Source organism: Sinohyriopsis cumingii, chromosome 5 (assembly GCF_028554795.1).
Source record: "Sinohyriopsis cumingii isolate HCF-2022 chromosome 5, ASM2855479v2, whole genome shotgun sequence".
Lineage (NCBI taxonomy): Eukaryota > Metazoa > Mollusca > Bivalvia > Unionida > Unionidae > Sinohyriopsis > Sinohyriopsis cumingii.
This window is the reverse complement of record NC_142965.1, coordinates 32,323,271-32,343,128: the sequence shown is the minus strand read 5'-3', so window position 1 is coordinate 32,343,128 and position 19,858 is coordinate 32,323,271. Positions and strand designations below refer to the sequence as shown.

The 19,858-nt window shown below is 38.4% G+C and overlaps 1 protein-coding gene across 1 annotated transcript in view; it reads right to left on the bottom strand.

Moving 5' to 3' along the window:
• The window catches only part of LOC149798895 (adhesion G protein-coupled receptor L3-like), a 79,120-nt gene that overhangs the window by 45,390 nt on the left and 13,872 nt on the right, over positions 1–19,858 (bottom strand). The window contains exons 7-12 of the mRNA XM_089956992.1: positions 17,176–17,298; positions 15,575–15,771; positions 14,394–14,443; positions 13,190–13,304; positions 12,618–12,721; positions 11,393–11,495 (exon numbers count right to left, since the gene is read on the bottom strand). Coding sequence (XP_089813118.1) covers positions 11,393–11,495; positions 12,618–12,721; positions 13,190–13,304; positions 14,394–14,443; positions 15,575–15,771; positions 17,176–17,298 — 692 coding nt within the window. The remainder of the gene's footprint in view (positions 1–11,392; positions 11,496–12,617; positions 12,722–13,189; positions 13,305–14,393; positions 14,444–15,574; positions 15,772–17,175; positions 17,299–19,858) is intronic.

The window sequence follows — 19,858 nt, the reverse complement described above, 5'->3', positions numbered from 1 at the left end:
CACCCCGCATTTACCTCCCAATCCCAATTTGAGCGAGATGTCCCAGTTACAACACGAATTGCAGTCCTTGATGGATCGCCAAGATTTGTCCGAAACAGAAAAATCGCAAAAGTACGGTCAACTCTTGCAACGACTACAACTCTTTCACCAGAAAGCTTTAGACGAAACAGCTCTACCCACTTTGAAAGATTTTAAGACCTTGATGAAAAGTCCAGCACCATCATTATTACCACCACCACCACCACCACCACTATTACCTTCCCCAGGAGTCACCAGAGATGCTACCCCACGAAGACCTGAGGAAGAAGAGATGCGAGAAGTGTTTCAAACACCGTCAGCAGCTCCCATTTCAAGTAAGATTTCAGCATCCTTGTTGACACCGTCCCCCACACCCCAACGAGAAGAAATGAAAGCTTGGGTTAAAAAGATGATGTCCACTCCTCCTTCGACAGAAGTGAAAAAGAAAGAAGGGAAACCAGAAGCGAAAAAAGAAAAGAAAACCAAAGCCATTCCATTGCCACCTCCATCACCACCACTACCTTCGACTTCTACTCCCGTAGCCCATCGGACACGTAAATCCGTTTCCAAACCACCCTTCCGTCCCACCCAAAGTAGCATCACCGAAGAGTGGGTGACTTATTAACACACAAAAAATGGAAAAAGTCTTAGCCAGCATTTACTACGATCCCTCCCATCCTGCAGGTTACGCAGGAGTTCAAAAATTGTATCGTGCTGCCAAAACTCGACTGAAAAGTCTCCGTTTACCTCAAGTGCAACGATGGTTACAAGAACAAGCAACCTACACTTTGCACAAACCCATTCGACGCAAGTTTGCCAGAAGTCGCACCCGAGTGGAAGGCATCGATCATCAATGGCAAGCCGATTTAGCCGATGTCTCTCATTTGGGCAGCTACAATCGTGGCTACAAATATTTGTTTTGTGTCATCGACGTCTTTTCCAAATTTGCCTGGGTCGTGCCCTTGACTTCCAAAATCCAGCAGCGAGTTAGTGCGAGCCCTGCAACGGGTGCTGAAACAAAGCGTTCGTCACCCTCTTCGATGGCAAACGGACAAAGGCACCGAATTTCTGAACCAAGCTTTCCAAAAAGAATTAAAGAAACGTGACATTCATTTTTTTACCACCGAGAATCCCGAAACCAAAGCCAGCATCGTGGAACGTTTTCAACGCACTTTGAAAGAACGCATGTGGAAATATTTTACGCATCACCACACTCTGAAGTACATCGACATCTTACCTCACCTGGTGCAAGCGTACAACCAATCTTACCATCGAAGCATCGGACGTGCCCCGCAAGACGTGACTCCCGACAACGAAGTGTTGGTGTTTGAGCGTCTGTTTGGTACGTCCCCGACGAGGGCTGTCCCCAAGAAAAGTGGAGAGTTGGCCGTAGGAGATTGGGTGCGCATTGGCAAAACCAAACGCACTTTCGACAAAGGTTACTTACCTAACTGGACGACCGAATTGTTTCGCGTCACTGGACGAGTGCATGGCCGTCATCCTACCGTCTATAAATTGGAAGACATGAACGGAGAAGTGCTCAAAGGAACGTTTTATTTACCCGAGTTACAACGTGTCACCAAAAAGGAAGACGACGTGTACGACATCGAAAGCATTCTCGAACGCAGAACCCGTAAAGTGGGCAAACGACGTGTCAAAGAAGTCAAAGTACGTTGGAAAGGATATCCACCCAGTTTTGATTCTTGGATCGACGCTTCGCAAGTCATCGACTATAAAAAGAAGAAGTGACCATCATGCCCTTTCACACAGCAGACGCAGCTACGTCGACCACTCCTCCTTCACCTAGTTCTTCTGTGCAAGAATTAGAAAAACAACCCTTGTGGGTGTGGTGTGGAGAACGTGTGCCTAAAACGCAAATCGTCTTTTTCTGCCAAATCTTCGTGGTGTATTGTGTCATCGGGGCAGCCATTGCCAATTTGAGTTTGCAACAAGGAGACAAACAATTGTGGACCATTTTATTGAGCAGTTGCATCGGTTACCTGCTTCCCAATCCCTCCCTGAAATTCTCCTCGAACAGGAACCACGGGAACCTTGTGTCCAGTGCCAGTGCCAGTCACCACTCCAACCACAATCAGAACCCCATTTTAGACGGAGACACGCCTCTGACGTCCAGTAACCGCTCGGACAGCCACAGAACTCTGGAATTATGAGTCACCAAAACCAATTTTACTTAACCTTACCCAGTGACAGTTCCATGGAGGTGTTTCCCCACAACACGTTGTGCTGTTACACGGCTAAATTACCTCAAACCATCCCGTTAGATCACGAAGCCCATTGGGAAGTGGCTTTAGTAGAAATGATTCACCCGACCCAAGTCCACAATGTCCTTCCCAATCAAAATTTTTTTCATGTGGAAGTTCATGACGAGCAATTGCAACAGGAATTGAATAAAAGAGCCATATATGACAATAAAACCTATAATGAGAAAACTCAAAAGTGGACCTACCACTTGTCCATTCTCCCAGGCTATTATTTCTGTGGTCAACATTTGGTCAGCACCATAGCTGCCAAGTTTAATGTCGTGTTTGGGAAAGCTTTGGAGCATGCCAACAACAAAAGTGTCACCATGGAGTACCACAAAGTAGCTCGTCGCTTCTCGATGAAATTTGAGCGGAGTAAAATCATGTCCATTTTATTTCGTCCTGAATTGTATGACATGTTGGGCGGAGACATGAACATGAGAACGACCATAATGAACAACAGCGAATTACCCATCGTTTACGACAACGAGTCTTTTACCAAGTTATTTCGTACCCCAGTAGAACTGAATCAAGGACTGAATTTGATGTTCGTGTATTCCGATGTGGTGGAGTACAACGTAGTGGGACACATCTCCGTACCGTTACTGCGTGCCATTCCTTTCAAAGTGGATTCTGCCGCGAACGCTGACGAGGAAGGTGGAAACACTTACCACGTCCACCGCGAATTGTCCATCCTCACTATTTGCCGGTCAGCAAGTCGTATTTGGACACGGTCAACATTACTATAAAAGGAGATTTGGGACAAAATATTCCATTCACCAAAGGAAAAGTCACGGTGAAACTCCATTTTCGAAAACGGTTCTCTCACGACTCGTAAGTCATGTATCCAGTGTACCGAGGGGTTGCTCGACAGCGAGGACACGGTTTATGAGATATGTTAAAATCGGCCTTTCGTTCGGTGGCCCCAGTGTTAAAACCGATGGTGACACGCGGATTGCACGCCTTGAATGATGCGGCACTGACGCAAGGCAAAGAATTTCTCCAAAATGTCATCATCGACAAACAAAACCCTAAAGAAGCCTTCATGAGGGCAGGCAAAAATGTCTTGCTGCAAACGGGCAAAGACATTTTAGGCCGACGAGACACACCTATAAATGCCCTGCACGCTACCGAGTCAGGCATTCAGCAAGGACAAGGCAGAAAGAGACGACGAAGAAAACACCCTTTCACCAGACTTCAAGCTAGAAAGGCCAAGAAAAGAAGAACCGTTCGAGACTTACACGTTTTCGATTATTGAGAAAGAGACAAAAAAATGATGCACCGAGAGTCTTGCGCTTGTTCCAAGACGGAACTGGATCTGTTTGCCATGCCCCCCACGATGATGACGATGCAAGAATCCCAGTGGGTGGAATTTCACCCCGTCTCCTCATTGACCGATTCCGCTCCCATCGAGTTTGAAATCAAAGGACAGCCCGAAGATTACATCGATCTGAATAGCAGTTACTTGTACTTGAAAGTCAAAGTTCTAGATAAGGATAATGGTGCAGTAGCAGACACTGAGAATATAGCTCCCGTCAACAATTTCATGCATTCCTTGTTCAGCTCAGTGGACTTGTACTTGAATCACAAACTAGTCAGCAGTAGCATAGATACTTACCCTTACCGTGCCTACCTGGAAAATCTCTTGACGTACGGAATAGATGCCAAGGATACTCATCTCAATGCTTGTGTGCTGTGGGAACCTGACGAAGCGAAGGCATTTGACGAACTAGATAAAGACAATGACGGCTTTGTGGAAAGACAAAAGAAAATCCTAGGTGAACACAGTATAGAACTGATGGATCGTTTGCATTTGGACATGTGGTTGCAAGAGAAATATTTGCTGAACGGGGTCAATGTTCGCCTGAGACTGAATCGCAGCAGTGCCGCTTTCCATTTGTTGGCTGATACTGATGCTGGCAATCCTAAAAGCAAAATCGAGGAGGCCAAACTCTACGTACGACGCGTGGAAGTGTTACCTAAAGTAGGTAACGAAATCAGTCAAACGTTGAGCAGAACGACCGCCAAGTATCCCATACGACGTGTGGAAGTGAAAACCTTCACCATTCCCGCTAACCATCATTCCATGATCGAAGATCATCTGTTTCAAGGACAGTTACCCAAACGTTTAATCCTTGGTATTGTCGAGAATGAAGCCTTCAACGGAGCCTTCAAAAAAAATCCTTTCAACTTTCAACACTTCAACGTGAAGAAAATCGAAGTCAGTCGCGATGGCAAGACCTTGTGTACCCGACCTTTCGAACCTGACTTTAGTGACAAGAAGATGAATTACTTGAGATCGTACTTGTCCCTGTACGAAGCCACCGGCCAGTTAGGAACCAACACCAGTCACGGCATTACGTACGACGATTACGCAGGAGGCTATGCTTTGTGGGCTTTCGATTTCACTCCAGACCAAGGCAGCGACGAGGGACATTTCCACCCTATAAAATCCGGCCAGATTCGTGTGGAACTTCAGTTTGCAAGGCCACTGGACGAGACAGTGAACGTCATCCTGTATGCAGAATTCGATAATACCATAGAAATCAACAGTTTGAGAGAAGTCATTCTAGATTATTAGAAGCCATGGAAGACTGTTATCCCTCTTTACCTAGTGGAGAAACTTTAAAGATAGAATGTGAGGAGACCGTGGAAAAAGAAGAAGAAGTGATCATGAAGAAATCGAGATGGCCAGAACAAGAAGCCCATTTAGTCTCCTGTTTTACCAAACACTTGGTGGAAAAAATGACGGAATTGATCAAGAAAAATTGTCATGGATGTCAAAACGATCATCCCAGTCAAATTCAACACGATAAATGCCTGATGTTGAGTCAAGAAGAAAAATTGGACGAGTATCTGGACGAAGCTTGGAGTCTCATCTCAAACAAAGACGTGTTGCATCAGTGGTATAAAGACTTGCGTGAACATTCTTGTCCACCATTAACCACTCAAGAGATCGATCGTATCGAAGCTCTCCTGAATCAGAGTGAGGAAACAGAACGAATAACCGTTTATTCGTCAGACATTTTCAAGCAAAAAGTCAGGATCGAATTGACGACTTATTATTACCTGTGAAGAAGAAAAAAAGCACACACAAAACATGGATACCTGGGAACTTTATTACCTTTTGAACCACAGTTCGTATACGGCTTCTTGGAATCCTGTCGTCTGTGCTAAAGATGAACTCCCTCATCGCAAACGTAAAGACCATCTAGCTTACGTGATCAACACGGACGACAGTCATCTCCCAGGAACCCACTGGGTAGCCGTTTACTTTCCTCAAGAAGGATGTGTGGAATATTTCGATTCGTATGGATTGCCCCCTTTGGAAGACGATATCATTGACTTTATGAGAAGAAATGCTCAGACCACCCGATTCAATAATGTGAAATTACAAGGCACAGATTCCTTGGTGTGTGGACAGTACTGTGTGTATTTTCTGCATCATCGCAGCCTGGGCTATTCCTTAGAACATTTAGTAACTCATTTTGATCCTCGTTCTTCTACTAGAAACGATGTGAAAGTAGATCGATGGTTTTGTGACCATTATGCTTATCTTTTGTCTCAAGCTAGGAAACGTAGTGTCCATCAATGGCCTAATGATTTCCAACAGTGGAAATCACAATTTCATTCACAACGTTGTCAGCCCTGTTTAAAGTAGACTGTCAATTGAGAAAAATGTTTGTCATTTGTTTAGAAAATGTTTGATGTTATAGTGTTGGATTATTGTTTTAAAAATATGTTAGAGTTGTTGTTGGTTAGTGTTAAGTGATTTCTGAATAAAAAATGTTGTGTTTTGAAAAAAATGCCTTTGTCTTTTGTTTAGCTATAAGACTGTTGGATTGATGCTCTTTCATTTCTTACTATCCCTCCCATAACACTCATTGAACGTTGCGACTCGAAAACCGTGTGGGGATGTTTTCCTTCACGTCCGCGCTTTGACTTTAAGAACCGGGGGTTGTTTCCAGTCTAACCATCCATTGTCGACTCATCCTCCTACCAAGATGTGCTCCAAACTAGCTAAGCTCAACGAAGCCTACGTGAATTTGCATAGGGTCAGACACAGTCTGATACCGAAGCCAGAAGAAATAGAGAATGTGAGAATGTTAAAAGTCATTGAAGACCTGATAGAAGAACTCTTCAGAGAAGAAGTGAACAGGGAGAAAGAAGAATGGACAGAGGAGTACAGACTTCAGAGACAGCAGCAACAACAGCAACAACAGCAGCAGCAGCAACCTGAACCTGACAGAGGCTTTGTCGATTGTCGTATCGACACCAAAGAGTTCTTCTCTTTCCGAAGAAGCAGACCTATTGTCAGAAAGTCTATCCTCAGAGGACATCGCATTCTTAGAAACTAAAAAAGAATGCCATAACAAACAAAAAAACAGCCCTTTTCAGGGCTACCCCAATACTCTAGAAAAGAAATAACCATTCATTTGCCAATGTGTGTAGGTAGAGTAGTGTGAATATAAACACTAACTCTTTTTCAAAAAATGTGAGGGTATGAGTTTGTGTGTTTGTGTTTGTAAGTGCTCACGTACGTTGGTATGGATAGTAGATTAAAATGATGTCTTTTTTGGCGTTTGAGGTGTATATTTGGGGTTAGATTGGATTGCTTTGCTTATGTGGATAGTGTATTGAAGTGATTTATAAAAAAATTTAAAATAGTGATGGGTAGCATAAAAAAGTGAGTGAGTGTTTCTTTTAGGTCCGCGCGTTGTTTTTTGGTCATGATCTAGGTAAGATCAATTTTATGTTTCAGGGGGATGTTTTCCTTCACGTCCGCACTTTCAGTATAACTTGAAACTCGTTCGGCAGTCCAGCTACCCTTGTTGATTGATCAACACCAGAATGAACACGAGACTGGCGAAACTGTTGGAACTTCATGTGCATCTGGAATATGCCAGGCGCCTGTTGAATGAACTGGCCGCGGAAGCCATTGTGGAAGACGGAAGGATGAGAGAGGAGGAGGAAAGAAGAAACAAAGAAGAGGAGGAGAGAAAATACAAAGAAGAGGAGGAGAGAAGAAAGAAAGAAGAAGAGGAGGAGGAAAAGGAGAGAAGAAGAAGAAGAAATTTCAGAATCCCAGAGAGCGAAAATTGGGATTCTGAAGCCACATATTCTGCCTCTGCTCTCTCCCCCCAAAAGGTAAAAAGTAACTGGGGGACAAGATGTGTATGCGGCGCCAGGCCTGGAAGGTGCCCCCATTAACCAGGTGTCCATGAAGTTCCAAACAAAAAAACAGCCCTTTTCAGGGCTACCCCAATACTCTAGAAAAGAAATAACGATCCATTTGCCAATGTGTGTAGGTAGAGTAGTGTGAATATAAACACTAACTCTTTTTTTTTATAGTGCGAGTGCATGTGTTTGTGTGTTAGTGTGTTTGTGTTAGTAACTGTTCAAGTAAGTTGGTGTGAATAGTAGATTATGGGTTTCTTTATTGTTTCTTAGCGTATGTGGAGAGTATAGTTAGGGTTATATTATATGAAATGAGAAAAGTGAGGGGATGTTTTCCTTCACGTCCGCGCGTTGTTGGGTCATGATCTAGGTAAGATCAATTTTATGTTTTAGGGGATGTTTTACTTCACGTCCGCGCTTTCACTATAAGAACCCACAGTATTCGTCGTTCAAACCATTTTACAAAGAAGATGGCTTCTAACCAAATTGACAAGATGCAAACATTGCAAGAGGTTTTAGACAATTTAGGAATGATGGAGCAGATGTTAATAAGACTGGTTGAAGACCACTATTCCTATAGTCCCCATCGTGTAAAGATGGAAATTAATAACTTAAGAAAGGTAAAGGACAAGATAAGTGGTGTCATGAAAGAGATAAAGGAGGAGAAGGAGGATGAAGAGGAAAGGATAAGAATACGCAAATGGAACGAAAAAATTGAAAAAGAAGAAGAAAATGAGAAGAGGAAGAAAGAAGAGGAGGAAGAGAAGAAGAAAGAAGAGGAGGAGAAAAAAAGAAAGAAAAGAAGAGAAAGAGTGTAGGAGAGAAAATAAGAAGTTGGTGGAGAAAAAGAAGAAATTAGAAGCAGAAGAAGAAACCAAAGGCCCTTTTCAGGGCCAGCCATATTTCTCGAAAAGAGAATGACTTTTCAATTGCCTACCCCTATTTTAAAAAAAATCTAAAAAAAAAAAAAAAAATCCCATATTCAATTCCCTTGTACGTAAAGTGACCCACAATTTATTCCCATGTTAAATTCCCCTTGTCGTTAGACAGACCCACGATTTATTCCCATGTTAAATTCCCCTTGTCGGTAAAGTGACCCACGATTTATCAGCACTTATCACCATGTTAATTCCCCTTGTACGTAATCTGACTCACGATTTTTCTCCATGTTAAATTTCCATTGTACGTAATCTGACCCAGGGGTGTTTTTAATGCTAATTCCCATTGTACGTAAAGTGCCCCCCTTCACTGCTTCTATATAAAGGGAGTGGTTAGGTTGCCTGATTCTATAGATAATCAAATGCAAAGAGTATGGTGAAGTTGGCTGATATTAAAGATCATCGTTATGCCACCTTGGGTAATAGAGTTGCCTGATTTTATAAGCTGTCTGTGTTTTATAGATCGTCACTTTTGAAAATGGAGTGGTAACGTTCTCAGTGTTTATAGATCATCGCTATGCAAAGGGAGTAATGGAGTTGCTTGTGTTTATAGATCATCGGTATGCAAAGGGAGTGATAGAGTTGTTTGTGTTTATAGATCATCGCTATGCAAAGGGAGTGGTGGAGGTCTCTCTGTTTATAGACCATCGTTATGCAAAGGGAGTGACGGGAGTTGTCTGTGTTTATACATCATAGCTATGCAAAGGGAGTGGTGGAGTTCTCTCTGTTTATAGATCATCGTTAGGCAAAGGGAGTGGTGGAGTTGACTGTGTTTATAGATTATCGCTATGCAAAGGGAGTGGTGGAGTTGACTGTGTTTATAGATCATCGCTATGCAAAGGAAGTGGTGGAGTTCTCTGTGTTTATAGATCATCGCTATGCAAAGGGAGTGGTGGACTTCTCTGTGTTTATTGATCATCACATTGAAAAGAGAGCGATGGAGTTCGTGATTTTATAGATCATCACTATGTGAAGGGAATGATAAACCTGAGGCTGAATGAATGAATGAATGAATTTTTCATTTACTTAATTTGCCTTTATAATTAATTCACATGGCTTTATACCATGCAATTACCCTTTTCTTTGCCTTTATGTATTATATTGTAATTTCTAAACTTTTCTTGCAATCTCCAGTCAGTGAAATATCAGCGAATCAATCGATCTCGTTCCCATTACACTTTATCCAAAGTGATATAAATACCTTTTTCCGGACTTTCTCAATTGAAGAACCAGAAGGTACTTAAGTGTGTCTTTACTAATTTACTAATTTTTCATTAACAGAAAGCAAAACACAACGACAGCAACAACAACGACGACGAAAACAACAGCACGTAAATTGCTTAGAGGATTTAAATTGTCGATTACGCCTGTCCTGTATTCGACTCAAGATTCAAGGGAGTTTTATACAAGGTTGGAAATTCCAACCCAACTTGCAAAATGATCCGATCCAAACTGGTGACGAAAGTTAAGCTTTTTGGAGGATGTTCATGTTACCATCCGAAAACGCAAAATAAAATCCCTGTCTGAGTCGTATTGAAACTGGACTGCATACGATATGTCAATTATTACATATATGGGTAACAGAGGAGACGATGGTTATGTGGCATTTTTACAAGTACATACAATACAAAGAGTAACATGTAACGGGATGCGTATCCTATGCGACAAGAGACTGAAACGATCTTAACGTTCAGATTTATTTGTGATATTTATTTTTTTTATAGGAAAATAAAGAATGAAAGAAATACTAAATCTGATCGTTTGTAAATAAAAGCATATCAATTAATGATAACTTCGATGATATTAAACTCATTACTTGCATGCTATATACTATTTGCAAGCTTCTGTAAACATATAAGCATTAAACAACTCGATTCTTTAAAACCTCGAGTGTAAAATATTTAAACGTTAAATCTGAGAAGCATACCACAATTACACCTGCATTCGTTTGAGATAAATCATTTTAAGTATTTGTAAACAGTTTTTATTCAATTATCATTTTGTGAATAAATTGTAACTTTAAAATTTCATTAACGTGGTTGCTTTGTACTGAGCATGCTTCCTATCATCTCTCTGCTCATTAAGAAATATGCCAATGTAAACACCCCGCATGACCTGCACACACATTTACAGTACCAATGTATACACTCCGCAGGACCTGTACGCATATTAACACTAAAAATGTAAACCATCTGCAGGACCTGCACACACAATGACAGTACCAATGGAAACACTCTAAAGGACATACACACACAATTATTGTACCAATATAAACACTCTACAGTACATATACGCACTTTTACACAGGACCTGCACACACACTTAAAGTACCAAATGTAAACACTCCTCATGACCTGCACACACATTTATAGTACCAGTGTAAACATGCCGCTGGACTTCCACACACATTTACAGTACCAATGTAAACACGCCGCAGGACCTGCACACACACTTAAAGTACCAAATGTAAAAACTCCTCGTGTCCTGCACACATATGTACAGTACCAATGTAAATAATCTCAGAACCTTCACACACATTTACAACATTAGCGTAAATACTCCGGAGGACCTGCCCACACATTTACAGTACCAATGTGAACACTCCGCAGGAACTGCACACACATTTACAGTGCCAAATATTGTGTATATCTTGTGTTACACTAATCATAAACCTAAACATATGAGATCAAAGTCTTATGTTGACAATGTGGGATTCCCCCTATGTATTGAAAGCTACCGTAATAAGAACGAAAAGAAGGAAGGAAAAAGGAGGAAAGAAAACGAAGTATACAAAGAAGCAGAGAAAAGAAGACTAAGAAGGGTGATGAGGTAAAGAAGAGTGGGAAGAGAAAATAGGAGCAAAAGAAGAAGAAAGAGGCATAGAAGAAAAAGCAAAAATAAGAATAACATACGATTCTCCCGGACCTACGTGGCTGCACACATCACAAATAAATACATGTGGTGCAGAATTTTGTTTCTTCGTTTTGTTCTACTTACTTCAGTCTTGTTTGCATCATCGGATGTGACAAAAACTAGTTGCGCCAGCAAAAGTGCCAAAGCAAGATTGGCGTGGATAAGGATTTTCTCATTGTTCAGCACCCTACATAGAAAAGGAAAACGGTAATATTGTAGAGAACATATCTGTATATATATATATATATATATATATATATATATATATATATATATATATATATATATATATATATGTTCTCTCTCTCTCTTTCCCTCCCTCTCTCTCTTTCTCTCACTCTCTCTCTATATATACACACACACACACACACACACATATATATATATATATATATATATATATATATATATATGTGTGTGTGTGTGTGTGTGTGTGTGTGTGTGTATATATATATATAATAATAATAATAATAAAACTAGCATATACTTTATGTGCGTACAGTACGTGTAAGAGATTATGTGTGTAACAGATATACAAACAAACAGACAGACAGACAGATAAGGATAGAGGTGGAATACTGAAGCCAATGCCACATACATTTAGAATCACCAAATTGTTCGAAACTAATATTTGTATGTCGAGCAGAAATTGGCTGAATAAGATACTGCGATTACATTTCAGAAGTCTTGTAATTTTTTAATATAATGCTTCAAATCGGTCAGACTGTATGACTGATCGTTACATGCCACAAAAATGAATGAATCCTGATCAAGGTTTCCTCCTGGCAATAATATGGCATGCCGGTACTGTTCATTCAAACACATGTAATATTCCCCATGATGCGTAAGAACAAAGCATATTCGTTTTAGCAGTGCGTAGTTGTTACTCAACATGATCAAGTAAGGGATCACAAGGAACTGTCTCTTTTATGTAGACCTTAGAATCTGTTGATTTAAAAGGAAGTATGTTGCTAAACCTCAGGAAAAATAATCAAATTAAATCACGTACATCCGTGTTGTCCTCTGCTGTTAGTATTTGATAGACTCTATTATATTTTCTCTTGGAAACAACACACTTCCGCCGGTTTCGCATTCCGTAGGTTTCTGATTTCACATTTAGATTTTATCCATATTGTCCTACGCAAGTGAAAACTATATAACAAACAACTGAACTAATTTCTATGGGTATTTATTATTTATTATTATGTATTGGCGAGTTTCATGAAATCTATGAAAACTTATACTCATGCACTGCATATGCAATCTAGCCATCGTTTTGTAATCAAGCGTTATTAGATAGACGGCTTACCTCAGATAAACATATATGACAAGCGTGGTGCCAAGACACGCTATCGAAATGCTGCAACCCACCGTTGACAGAATAATCAGTACCTGCCTGTTCTTCTCCGAGATCTTGATAAATAAATAAATAAATAAATAAATAAATAAATAAATAAACAAATACATAAATAAATAAATAAATAAATAATAGTTATATCAGATTGTAGGAAGCATCACGAAGTTCGTAAATGTATTGTTTTCTTTACAAAGTCGATCAATAAATAATTATTTGTCATTTAGGATTCAGTGACAACTGAACCATTTCTAAATAAAGTCTATCTTGAAGTCAAGAACAAATATCGATGCTTGAAGGAAATGGCACATGTCTGGTCCAGACTGAAGTCAAATTGACAGCAAAAAGAAATAGAATCAGCAATAAGCTGATTCCAATGATGTTATATCATGATAATTATATTTGTAAACAATATGCAAGTTATAATTAGGAAATATTAAACTGTTTAATAATTTCCAATTTAGAGCACGCTGCGACATATAGGTTGATAAATAAGTTATGAAATTCGACGACCTTGCAAAGCTTACTTGGTATTCGTTGGCGTACAATACCAGAACAGCAAAGTTCGTCAGATGGTCACAGGAGCACGTGGTGTGGCTCTGATTTTTGACCACTTGCCTGCATCCATCTGTTGACCATGACCTATAAGTAGCGAGAATAGTATCTCTAGTATGTAGAAGGAAATATTAAGTACATTAATAGTATTAAATGCTACGATGGCGGTAATTTCGTTTTTCATTTGTGTACTAGCTGTTGCAACTCTCGAGTAGCCGAGTTAAACTTTCGTGTTTTCTGTTTCTCATAGTTGACAATACTGTACTGTCCTGTACTATACTGTATTTCATTTCCTTCTGTTGATTACCCTTACAGCTACCATAAAATGAAATCCACTGTCTTAAAGACCTTTGACCACAGCAGTCAGAGGAAGTGAGCTGATTTTGTGTCGAATTGTTTTCGAGTTAGGATCTCAAGATGGCAATTGGTTTCGTTCCATTTCTTTAGTAAGTAAGCGAAATACATCAATGACATGTCAATTAAAAAGTAATTTTTTGGAGAGAATGATGCAACCTTACAAAAGTGCGCATTACTAGAACTTCTACTAGTTTTGACGATTCTTTTTACGATTCTTTTTACGTGAATGTGTGATTAAGCTTCACGTTTCTAGGTCCTTCACGGCGGAGACAAATGGATCGACCTGCCTTGTTAACCCCAACTCCTGACTAATTTGGCCCATTCGGGACCTAGGTTCTTACGTTTTCATTAGATACTTAATATTGCTACGTTAACAATTAAATTGTTAATATTTGACTCAATTCACGGTACATTTCGGTGCGTGTGCGTGTCTAATTTAATCCTCAGTTTATCATGAATGAATTTTCGGACATATCCAGAAGATAATGTCATATATAGAAACACGATCTGGCTTCTTTTTTGGAAATAGTTTGAGCAAAAACACCATACATCATTTACTCTGCTTGGAGAGAATCTCTTATGCGAAAATCAGCTATCAGGAAAAGAATATATAGCAAGAAAGTCCACAGGATTAGAGAAATAATTCTTTACAGAATGTCAGAATATTTAGACTTTGAGTTCGATTACGAAATTATGCTCAGAATGTTTCGAGAAACGAAATCAAAAGATGCTTTTAACTGTATCATTGATGATCAGGCTATGTCGTGCCTAGTTATAGATTTTTCAGTTTGACCCGAATGTGGCCTATTGCTTACTTACTTGATTCCAAAATTCCAATATGAACAAAGTCTGCTGTGTTCACTGCGGCCCTGATAACGATGTAAAATATGGTACAACAAATACATAAAAATCCACACATGTTATCAATTACATTTTCTTCAGAACAATATATTTTATACTCTTTATTATTATAATGCATGACACTCTTACAAAACAATATAAGAACTCATATATTAGGGCAACAAAGACAAAAAGGCAGTCAATCAGCTGTTTCTAGATCTGTTTACATTACACAAGAAAATCATTGGCTTAAATAACATCCCAATGTTTCCATGAGAAATTCTGATCGATGTAGCATTATTACACATACGATTGTTAGAAAGCAGCATTTAGCCCCAACAGAAAAAAATAAAGACGATTGTAAATTATTCTGCAACGCTTGCGTGGAATTAAACAGCGGACAGTGGAATTACACACATGACAGTGGAATTACAAAGCTGACAGAAGAATTACACAGATGAGAGTAGAATTACATAGCTGACAGAAGAATTACACAGATGAGAGTAGAATTACAAAGCTGACAGAAGAATTACACAGATGAGAGTAGAATTACATAGCTGACAGAAGAATTACACAGATGAGAGTAGAATTACATAGCTGACAGAAGAATTACACAGATGAGAGTAGAATTACATAGCTGACAGAAGAATTACACAGATGAGAGTAGAATTACAAAGCTGACAGAAGAATTACACAGATGAGAGTAGAATTACAAAGCTGACAGAAGAATTACACAGATGAGAGTAGAATTACATAGCTGACAATCGTTTTGCATAGTAGTAGTTTTACACCACTGACAAGTGTAATTTGTTAAAGATCTTTCTGGAAACATCACTGTTGCTAGAATAAAATGCTGCATTTTAATACAATTACAATAGTCCTACTATGAATAATATGACCTTAGAGAAATTATTATTATTATTATTATTACTATTATTATTATTATTATTATTATTCTATATGGAAACATCACTGTTGTTAGAATAAAATGCTGCATTTCATTACAATTACAATAGTCCTACCATGAATAATATGACCTAAGATAAATTATATATATATATATATATATATATATATATTATATATATATATATATATATATATAGAGAGAGAGAGAGAGAGAGAGAGAGAGAGAGAGAGAGAGAACAGATTAATGTCACCGGTTCGATTTCAGTTCTCAAGATAAGGATAATAGCATTATTGACGTTGATATTTGCAGCCCTCGTCCCACTATCACCGACATACTGGAGGGAAACAGACAGCACTTTGCTGCCAATGCTAGCCGACATGTTGCCTATCTGTTTCGGTACGAAAGTCTCGTGCAGTGTCCGATGCACGATTGTGGATACCCTGATGGCTGGCGTTGTAAGTACAAAGACAAATGGTTACATAAACTTCTGTTACTATTCATATATGCATGCCTTCGGCAACCAACTTACATTTCCCAGAATAAATAATAAATTAATGTTATTTTAATCTTTTAAAAGAAAATTAACTCTTCTTAGCATAAATCGTCTTGACAACAGAAACAAACAAACAGAAAGTAAAGAAAAGGCTTAACAAAAGACACACAAAAAAAACACTGAAGTGATTAATTAAAACATATTCTTTGAGTAGTAATTCGACTAGATGGCCTAATCATAAATGTGATAACGCGCAGTATACTTGTATATTGTGTCGTTACATACATTAACCGTTATAAATAATATACCAGACTAAAATATTGTGCAAGATTTGCTTAAGTGTATGTCGACACAGTCACTAATATACAGTTGCTGCTAGTCTGGTACAGAGGCTTATAATAGTCTCTTCGTAATGAATGTAGTCTAATTATTAGAAATACCAATAAACCTTTCTAAATCTTAGAACAACGAACTAACCAGTATAATTTCTGGGTGTTACGAACTAACTAGTTCTTCGGAAACTTCTTCATGACTACCACGTTGAGGTCAAGAGCTATCAAGAGCTATCTTCGAACATACAGAAACTTCTGGAAGCTGAGCTAAGGAGGATTCTTCTAACAAAAACTTCGACATGACTACCCCTTTGAGGTAATCAGCTATCTTCTAACACTTTCATTAACATCGGCAGCAAGTATTGTGATGAACAACAATATGCAGTTGGTCGCATGGGGAGTAATATATCTGTGTCCAATGCAGGAAGTTAAATACCCCCCCCCCATTCCCCCAAAAGTATTATGGAAAGAGTAGGCATTGGGAGTTAAGATAAGGTAAATGGATTTAACATTTGCATTACTTAACATCTGATTAGCGTATTTACGTACGTATATAAAACCTGTATTCCTTGTTGGCAATTTAATGTGTATTATCCGATTAAGGTTAAATATGATAAACAGCTTATTTATCATATCAGGATTTAAATTTTACGAAAGGTCAACTGAATTCATAACACTTACTAAAACATATAATTAAATAGGTTCAGCTTTTATTGTACTTACAATTGTGTGATGTGACCTCTGCTCGAATGAGCACAATTTTGTTTTCCAATTTTATCACAGTACATACATTATCGAAAGAAACGGGGAGGGGTAGAGAGACCTTTAACCCTCATGTATCAGTTTTCGCCTTGCGTTCATGTGCTATAGCTCATTTCAGTAGTATTATCCTATACTATCTTAAGATGGGAATATTTAGGTTATAACAAACATAATGAGACCTCATTTTTTTTCACATGAATGCAAAGAAAAATGGAATGCATTGTGTACATTAGGTTAACTGGTGCATTTGCTGAAGTTCAGTACCTTTCGTTTGACTGAAGATGCCAAGTGATAGCTTGATATATTCATAAGATGTATCCTCCGTGACTTTCATTGGTACGTATGTGTCATTGATTGAATCGGCATGTACAATCTCGGACTTCACAACTGCAAAGGAAAATTCAGACTTGTAAATAATAATAATAATAATAATAATAATAACGTAAAACAGACCTGAATTTTAACAGCTTCTAGCGGCATACATTGTTCTGTGTTGCGGAGGAAAAGCTGAGAACACATAGAAAAACATTATCACTATTTGTGAATGACAGTATAATAATAACCTATGCACATGCCAACATAGGGAATCAAACCATATATCTCATACGTTCATTGTGAGCTGCTTAACAAACGGGCTATTCATGTTTCCAAAATGATCCTCTCCGTGTTTCCATTGTTACAAGAAACATGGCATTTTTCAAATTTTCAAAAACGGTTTCTAAATAAATAAATGTTATTGTATCAATGAATTTGCTTTTAAAACCTGGTAATGTTTCCACATTCAACCGATACTTTGCCTTCTATAACATCATATTTAATTGATTACCTGAATTACATTTGCGCTCTCCCCACCCACCACCCACCCCCGGGACAATATATCTTCTTCAAAAAGATATAAGTAAGCTTTTGAAATTAATGTTCGTTATCTGGTATACGTTCTGAAATACTATTAGAAGAATTCACCGATATTACCGCTGCAAAATGTGGCAGTGGTGGAATTTCTTAATATTTACCCATTCTGTGCCATGATTAAAATCATGAATGATTTTTTTTACAAACCATAAGTTACTAGAAATAGAATAAACCAATCACTACATCAATGGATTCATAAAATTAAACAAAGAAACAGTGACAACATAATGATGTAAAGAAGACGGTGTGGATCTAATTATGAATAAATACAAAAAAAGATAATACTAGTTTTAAAAAATATATTATTTCCGGATGTTTTTGAGAGAAATTGTTGAATTAAATATTGATATCTTGTAAGTATGCGTCACTTATAATCGGAAGACATATCTCTTCATTAATCGGTATGACATCACGGACCTTAAAGTAATCAGAACGAGATCGCAAGCAATATTTTTTTAAAAAATCGAACCTTTAGATACTATTTAACTATAGACTGTTTAACTGTATGCAGGATACAAGGTGCCTGTTTGCCATATATAAGTTGAAAATAGGCCTCTTCATTCAAAGGACGTGGAAGTAGTGTGGAAAGAGAATACACTCCCACAGTTGTACGATCTCCGTAGCCAGTCATTGGTCATCTTTTCGTCGTCTTAAAATGCTTTCTTTAGATACCCCGCGATACTGAACATTGTCGTTCTCAGTGATATCATCATTCTTTGACATGTCATGGGTTTGTGTCTTGACAGAAGATGAGACAAAAATGTTCGAAATTCTTGATCATAATGTCACCCTCAATCAAATAAACTGAGAGAACTCCAGTTTCATATCTAACATGCAACCATTATAAGCAAGGTTTGGAATAACCCTATTAGAAACGAAAGCATTTATCCCAAATGACAGACTGATAGTATGACGTAAGCACATGAATAATTTATGTTGCTTTACAACTGGTCAGCTAATATTTCGTAGTATACAACCTTTTTTTTTTAGATCGGTGATCTGTTGAAGGTGATTTGTGTTCTCTTTAGAACAGTGTACATACATGCAGCAAATGCATATTTATCAAGTGATTCTGAAACTTCCAAGTTATTTCCTAGCTCTTTCATATCCTAATTCACTTTTGATGTGATAAGAACCTTCTGACGTTTGACTTTCAAAATTCTTACAAAGACACTTAAGTGTCGCGTCCTATGACGGGCATGTGATCCAATAAATGAGACACATATCTCGCTTTCTTATGTCTCTGTGAGGATATCAAACAGTGTTACTTGACAACATTAAAATTCAAATAAATGTCTCGATCAAACCTTCAGCCACGATGTACGAAACAGAGTTATGGATCCATGTCAGGAGATTCAACAATCAAGTCAGTCAATGACAGTTTCAAAGCACTTTGCAAGTAGTGTAATTACTCAGGTATAGCCAGTTCTCCAAAAATGTTCGTCATTTTCACGAATGCCTGGAACACAGTACTCATGCATAATTCATCTCCATTTGTAAGAATGAAGCGGTGTGTAGCTTTAGTCTCAATTTTGTTAGATTAGACTTGTAAATCTTTATGAGAATACATGCTGTTGTTGAACTTACCATTATATTGGAAGCAAGGGATAAGCAGCCTCGCATCCATACTAAACTGCCTGGGTGCACAAGTTGTACGTATGGATTTTTTGTGTTTAAATTTACAGGTATTTTAATTTAGGATATTTCTTTTCTTGATTGTTGAAGGAATGCAAATGGATGTACATTAGATCTGTAATAGGTGAGCGAAATCTAATCCTTTTAAAGAGCCTGTTCGCAACAAAAGCTTCCGAATGTATCTTTTTTCCAGTAGCATCGGCTCTTACAAGATCAGATTCGACATGAGATGATGCTGATAAAATAAATGATACAGATAACAGGCATACTTTGATTGCAGTGTTTCCAAATTCATTGCCGTCAGTTATGCATGCATCTACCATAGTTTTTTTTTCAAATAGCATCCTGTTACACGTCCTGTTCCACACAATCTTTAATAATCAGAGTACTTTATTTTATT